The following is a 7,500-nucleotide window of genomic DNA, read 5'->3' on the forward strand; positions in this document are numbered from 1 at the left end:
TTCGGAGAGGAGAGCATGCAGGGTCCCCTCAGGACAGCAGTCTGATGACCTGGCTCTTACTCAATCAGGGTTCAATCAGGGCAGCCCAGCCCAGCGCTAGCCTGCCTCCCCAACAGGCCGCTGCTTGAAAGTAGTCAAGGAGTTAAAGTAACTTATGACTTATAGTACAGTTACTTTACTTACAGTATGTGTCTATATACGTATGTACAGTGTATTTCGGGTATGTGAATCAACAGAGTGAAAATTAAGAGTTTCGTTGCAAAATGGTGTATCCACCATTTTTTACTTTTGCATTTTATTATTGGAAATGACAGGTCAGAAGTCCCTGTATGGTAAAGAAAGCCGCACTCCCGGATTTCTTGCAGTTTTAATACTGGGTTAGCATGGCAGACAGACAGACGTTTCGGCCTAAGTCCTTAAAGACGCTGAAGAAGGCTTAGGCCGAAACGTCTGTCTGTCTGCCATGCTAACCCAGTATTAAAACTGCAAGAAATTGATCCGGGAGTGCGACTTTTTTACCATACATGAACTTTGCTGTTTGCTCGCACCCAAAGAGCTTGTAAGAAACTTTTCGGAGTTGTGCGCACTTTCTCTACTAAAAGGTCAGAAGTCCCCCCATCATCTATATGTGAATTCTTGCCATTCAACTATTTTGAGAACATGCTTTTTAGAACTATATTAACTACATTTTGCAATGCAATGCAATGGAATGCCCAATAGAAACATGTCCATTTCCCAAAATGTTCCCAAATGGACATACAGTGCCTTGCAATGAAACTCTTCAAATATATTACCAATAGTACACAGATCACTAAGGAGCAAGGGTACTGTACATAAAATAACACGTCTGCAAACAAGATTTTGACAGTAGAATTGTAGAGAGGTAAAGCTGTGTGTTCATTATTAACATTGCATTTCTACTTCTACAAACTCAGCTTTGCGTTGCCACGGGGCTGTAAACTACAGTCATAAGCATAAATAAGTACTAATTCTGCTGGTTTTTTTTCATTTTGCAGTTCACGGTTCTGTGCTGTCGCTAGCATCCAATGCTTCATCCAACTATTCCTCAGTAAGTGTACAAGTGTGCTTTTCTGCGTGCGTGTGTAATGTGTCTGGGTATATTTATCTCCTTACAGTATGTATGCGTGTGTGTGTTTGTGCACATGTTTCGGGAATGTACAGCATGTATATATGCGTGAGAGGGGTGGGTATACTGTACATGTTTTTGTATGTCCTGTTGTACTCTGACTGCAGTGCATTCCCCCTCTTTGAGACTCTTCTTCTCCCCTCTAGGCCTACTGTGATTGGCTGGTGTTTGTTTGAATGGCCACTGTTATTGTTTTTAGCCGGCCAACACAAATAAGTTGTAACGTTTTAGTTGTTCTCCTTGTTAGTTTTTTGGTTGTCCAACAAAAGCCCTGTGTGATGACAGTGCACAGCTGCAGATGCTGTGCTTTTCTATAAAGTGGCTGAGTATGTCGTTTGAGACATCCGAACCCAGTTACAGCTGATTCAGGCTCCGCCAAGAGGTCTTAACACCCACAGCTGTCTGTCCAGCCGCTCTTTGATAGCACGGCAACAAATGCTCTCGCAAAGACATGCACACACAGACACAACAAGCATCTGCATAATGTATGCGAATGCATGCATTCACACACACTTTTATTTGGATTCAATTATGTGTGGATTACTTTTCTCATTGCTTTCATTTCGATCCAATTGTGTGTGCTCAAAGAAAAGAAAAAAAGACAGCTAGACAGCTGGACAGACAGAAAGACAAAAGCAGAGCCATGATGGATTTCCTCCTCATAAACTCTACCAGTACTCTATAGGCTCTTTTCCACTCCCGTTTTTCTGGTAGGCCTGCAGCACAGCTCGACGCAGTGCGACTCGGCCACCACTTTTTGCTTTTCGATTGTGGCCTGATCTTGCCCAATCAGAAAGCGAAAAAAGTGGCGTCTGAGTCGTGCTGTGTCAAGCTGTACCCCAACCAGAAAACGGGTAGGGGAAAAGAGCCTTATATGGGACTCAAAGTAGAGTCCCTGTGCACAACCACTGTCCAGGTGCTGGTGATGTGCAGTAAAAGTAATCCAAGTAAAGGAAAGATGAATCACCGCACACTGGTTAAACTGGTGAATAAACTACCAGCAAAGAATACCAGTGTGCTGTGATTCATCCTTCCTTTACTAGCCTTATATGGGAATTTGCTCAACATTTGTCGGATTTTGATCGACAAAAATAGCGGTCGTAACAACTGCCCCATAAAGCATCATTCCATGTATGCAGTGTTGTACGGTATGGTGTGTGTCTAATGCAAGGCCATGGCCTTGTGCAAGAGTGTGTCATGCCATTGCACAGCACAGGCTGCAGTCTACTAGACATGCCCTTTCTCTGTTCGTGTTTACATCAAATGACCTCAGGAGTTCTCATGCCAGTCACGGGGGTCGAGGTGTCAGTACTGAACACGCCACCTTAAATGTCCTCGAAAATGCCAAGGTTGCATTACCCACCTGACACGTCAGTGGTTCTCAACCTTTTTTGAGCAAATGCCCCCTGGACCTCATCCTAAGCCTGCCAACGACCCCCTTACTGTTAAAAAAATGAAATGGATGAATGCCCCCAATGACAATTAAGCACCAATGACAATTAAGCACCGCCCTCTCAACTGTATCCTCAACGCGCCCCTAGGGCTCCCCAATGGCCCCTGGGGGACGGTATTGCCCCCGTTGAGAAGCGTAGAGATACGTCTTTAATGGTGCCCCAGCCTAACCCTAACCTCCCCTGACCTCCTTTAGTTATTATCACTCCTCTGCACTATGCCAAGGAGGTGCCAGTCCTGTGCCCTCGTTTACCCCTGCCTGATCTCTCAGAATTTCATCCAGGGGCACGGAATTTTGGCAAAATCCATTAAACTGACGCGGAGTTCATGTCCCAAAGATCCGTCTCGATTCCACAGAATTCTGAGAGATCATGTTGTTCACCCATCCCTTCTCTCCTCCTTCTCTGTTTTCCTTCTTCCCTCCTCCTATCTTCATTTCTTCTTTTTTTCCCGTTAATCTCTTGCCCCTCTGCGTGTTCAGACGGAGGAGAGAATGCAGGGAGAGGTAAGTCTATCCTTCTTTCCTTCCCCCCCTCCCTTCTTCCTCACCTCATCTTCATTGCTTCACGTCTCTAGGTATGCCATCACCATCTTTCCATCTGTCAGCTGCTCTGCCCCTCTCTCTGCCCCTCTTAATGTCTTTCTCATGTGCTATTTCCACTTCTCTCTTTCTTTTTCTCTCATCCTTTCTTTCTCTTTCTCTCTGTCTGGATTTTTTTTCTCCATCCATCTTTGACTCTTTTTCTATTTCATCAAGCCTTTGGTGTATTCTCTCCCCCTCCATCCTGAGATGAACACTTTCTCTCTCTCCCTCTCTCTCTCCTTCCATTTCATTCCTTTCTCTCTCTATGCTTCACATTGTCTCTCCCGTTCATTCTCTGGCCTTCCTAGTCTGAGATGAACATGTGTGTGCTCCCCACGTCTCTTTTGTCCTTTCTCTCCCTCCCTCTCTCTCTCTCTCCCTATCTCTCTCTCCCTCTCTCTCTCCCTCACTCTCTCTCCAATCTCTTTCTCTCCCTTCCTCTCTCTCTCTACCCCTCGCCTCTCTCTCCTCTCTCCTCTCCCCCCCTCTATATCTCTCTCTCTCTCTCTCTCTCTCTCTCTCTCTCTCTATCCCCCCATCTCTCTCCCTGCCTCTCCCTCTCTCTCTCTTTCTCTCTCCCTCTCTCTCTCTCCCCCTCTCTCTCCCCCTCTCTCTCTCCCCCTCTCTCTCTCTCCCTCTCCTCTCTCCTCTCTCTCTATCTCCCCCTCCCCCCCTCTCTCTCCCTCTCTCCTCTCTCTCTCATCCTTCACGTCTCTGATGAGCACATAAACATGGTCTCCTGCCATCATCACAGCCACCCCATGAGCATCATATCACCCCAGTTGTTTACTCGGAGGAGACATCCATGGCCTTTTGTTTACCGCTCTTCTGTCTTGGGGCTGAAAGGTGGCCTAGAGTGGTGTGTGTGTGTGTGTGTCTGTGTGTCTGTGTGTCTGTGTGTGTGTGTGTGTGTGTGTGTGTGTGTGTGTGTGTGTGTGTGTGTGTGTGTGTGTGTGTGTGTGTGTGTGTGTGTGTGTGCGCGTGTGTGCGCGTGTGTGCGTGTCTTTTCAAAGTTGTTTTCTCCACACACACATCTGCTTTCCTGTTTTTAGGGTTCATCCATTCAACCGCATCTTCATTTACGGTCATCATGGTGCGTGTGTGTGTGTGCCCGTGTATGTGTGTGCACACATTTATGTCCATTCATTACCACCATCATTTATCATCATCAGGGTTAGTGAGTGTGTGTTTGGTGTTTTCTCTTCCTCACTTGTTCTTCTTTGTATATTTGTGTGTGTATGTGTGTGTGCGTGTGCGTGTGCGTGTGCGTGTGTGTGTGTGTGTGTGTGTGTGTGCGCGTGCACGGGTGGGCATGCGTTCGTGCGTGTTTGTGTGTGGTATGTCATCTAACTCTCTACTCTCTCCCGGTGTCTTTGTAGCAAATTCGAAAGTTGCGACGGGAGTTAGAATTCTCCCAGGAGAAGGTGGCGAACCTGACCAATCAGCTCTCAGAGAACGTAAGTGCCCCTTCAGTACACACACACTCGCACATGCGCACGCACACACACACACACACACACACACACACACACACACACACACACACACACACACACACACACACACACACACACACACACACACACACACACACACACACACACACACACACATGCGCGCACACACACGCAAACTATTTCAAACATCTTAGTAGAGGTAAATAAAACTGCATAGATGACATAGTGAATGCCCACAGCCATTAGGCTAAGCCCAAATATGTGCTCCCCACACACAAGCACACCACACACACAAGCACACTACACACATAGTACACAACTCTGCACAACACATATATTCCTGAGACATGATCCGCTAAGACTTGCTGCATTTAGCCATCGTAGCCCAACCCACTGCATTTAGAGCACAGGGGACGCTGACAGCTTTGGCCAGGCCCAGGACAAAGTCATCTAAGCGGCCCCTGGCCCTAACCCAGTACGTTGCAGTGTATTGAGAACCCAATTTAGTGCCCCCCATTACCCTGGGCCCGGGACAACTGACCCCTTTGTCCCCACACCTGTCGGCTTCCCTGTTCGGAGCACAGGGGCCGTTTGTATACCGTAGCTGTTAATGGCCTCCGTCTTTGCCACATAAAACTCAAGGCCCTCAGCTTTACATTAGAGGCAGGCCCGCCGACAGGGTGGGACAAAGGGGTATGTTGTCCCGGGCCCAGTGAGCTAGGGTGCCCAGAATTGGGTCCCCCTTACATTGTATGTATTGGGCAGGGGGCCCTTTCAGATGACTTTCTCCCGGGCCTAGCTAAAGCTATCAGCGGCCCTGATTAGAGGGTTCAATCAGTGGTCCGTGATGGACTGGCCTCTCAGCTCGGGGCTTACGGTTGGAAGCCAGCAGGGATGAGGGAGCTTTTTCTAGCCCTTGTTGCCATGCTTAAGAGGGGCTAAGGCCTTGTGCCTCCTGCAAATACTGTTAATGACGCTGTAAATATCAGGCAAGGCCAGTAGCAGCGCTACACTACAGGAACCTGCTGACCACGGTTCCATGCATACCTTGTGCACATGTGTTACCCACACATAAATGGCCCTTTGTATGGTTTGTGTACTAGAGTATAGTACTAGAGTACTTTTATTAATCCCGAAAGAAATGAAGGTGTATGTCAGCTTACATAAATATGCAAATACAAAACAAAGACCTAGTACACATAATTGTACAATGCAGTAAACATACAGCAACATATGGCACGCACGCCCTCATACACACACTTACACAGAAACACAAACACACAAGGTTAAAGTAATAAAGAAATGTGTCTCCCACTCTGGTACAGTACGCTTCCCCAGACCATAACCACACATACCCACATACCCTTTTGTACAAGTAAATATTCAGTATTTCCCATGGTGGACAGGATGGGTGACTCATGCTCTTGTGTGTTTTCTACATCATGGATACTGTGGACGGGTTGCAAACCATGTGGCAAAAGAGTTGATGCCCTTACTGTAATGTTCAGTGTGCTGGCATCTAGGGAAACTGATTTCACATGCTCATATGAGACATGGCTGGAACTAAAGACATAGCTGCTCTGAAGAATGCAGATCCACCAAACAGGAATAATGTGGCACGTTGAAAATAAATGCGTTACACAGAAGTCCTGCCCCAAAAATTCCCACACCCACGGCTCAAGCACTACAGCATATTACTGTATAATGTGGAGTACGCTACACCAGTAGCAATGCGATTTGTTTTTCTCTTAAGCTCAAGCAAATAATTCAGTCTGCATTTATATAGATTCCTCTAAATTAAAAAGAAAACCAGGACTATAGTGTACCAACTCTGCCTTGGGTTTGTCGCTGTATTTTCGGTGCGCAACGTGCACACACACACACACACACAAACCAACTCACCATGTTCATGTTTGCTCACCTCAGCACGTACTAACCTGCAGATCTGCTGCCGATGCTGATGCTGTAGTAGTAGTGGTACTGGTAGTAGATGCTCCCTTTCTCCTCCCCTGCACAACCCCTCATTGCCACCACAACAGACCTGGGATCAGTGTGTTCTTTCCTTCTTATACCAGATCCTAGTTCAGTATTGGTACTGCCTGTATTTAATGTTTTACGGTCAACAAGTAATGATGAAAAGAACAATATAAACGCTTTTTAAAAATGTTACCTTGAGACATGTTATCTGAGCCCAGGTCTGTAACTTCAAACTGTTGTGTGTGTGTGTGTGCGTGCGTGTGTGTGTGTGTGGACGTGTGTGTGTGTGTGTGCGTGCGCGTGTGTGCGCGCGCGTGTGTGTGTGTGTGTATGTGCGCTTGTGTGCGCGTGAGCGTGTGTGTGTGAGAGAGAGAGACAGAAAGAGCATGTGTGCGTTTAGTGAGTGTGTCAGAAAGGGAGACCTCCCCTCCCGCTGCCCTAATGCCACTTGTCCCTCTCTCCCTCTCTGGACGCACGGCTGCTGCCCCACCCATGGCCCGCCTTTGGCCCACCCATGGCTCGGCTCTGGCCCACTGCTGGCTGTGGTGGCGTGTTAAGCAGCTAGGCCAGGTTTGTAAGGACTGACTGCTGCTCCCAGCCTGCCTCACCATTACTGCACGCTCTGCATGACCTCTCTATGACCCCTGACCCATGACCCAATGGCCCCTCATGACCCCTGACCAATCATGCCAGCTTCTGTTCTTCATGCGTCTCCCCCACCCACACGCTCCTCAAACGTCTCTGCAAGTACACCATTAGTACACCATTCTGATTCTGCACTATATGCGAAACGAAGGGCCACAATGCTCCACGAATTGTGTCCACATTCGCAGAGCGGATAGTGCAGCCTTACATGGTGAGCATGTGCAGAGCGGATAGTGCAG

At 47.6% G+C, this 7,500-nt stretch overlaps 1 protein-coding gene across 1 annotated transcript in view; it reads left to right on the plus strand.

Moving 5' to 3' along the window:
* Window positions 1–7,500, plus strand: part of nav1b (neuron navigator 1b) — a 159,782-nt gene that overhangs the window by 122,845 nt on the left and 29,437 nt on the right. Inside the window, exons 12-14 of the mRNA XM_063215190.1 lie at window positions 1,017–1,069; window positions 3,081–3,104; window positions 4,562–4,639. Coding sequence (XP_063071260.1) covers window positions 1,017–1,069; window positions 3,081–3,104; window positions 4,562–4,639 — 155 coding nt within the window. The remainder of the gene's footprint in view (window positions 1–1,016; window positions 1,070–3,080; window positions 3,105–4,561; window positions 4,640–7,500) is intronic.

The sequence above is a fragment of the Engraulis encrasicolus genome, chromosome 14, assembly GCF_034702125.1.
Source record: "Engraulis encrasicolus isolate BLACKSEA-1 chromosome 14, IST_EnEncr_1.0, whole genome shotgun sequence".
NCBI lineage: Eukaryota > Metazoa > Chordata > Actinopteri > Clupeiformes > Engraulidae > Engraulis > Engraulis encrasicolus.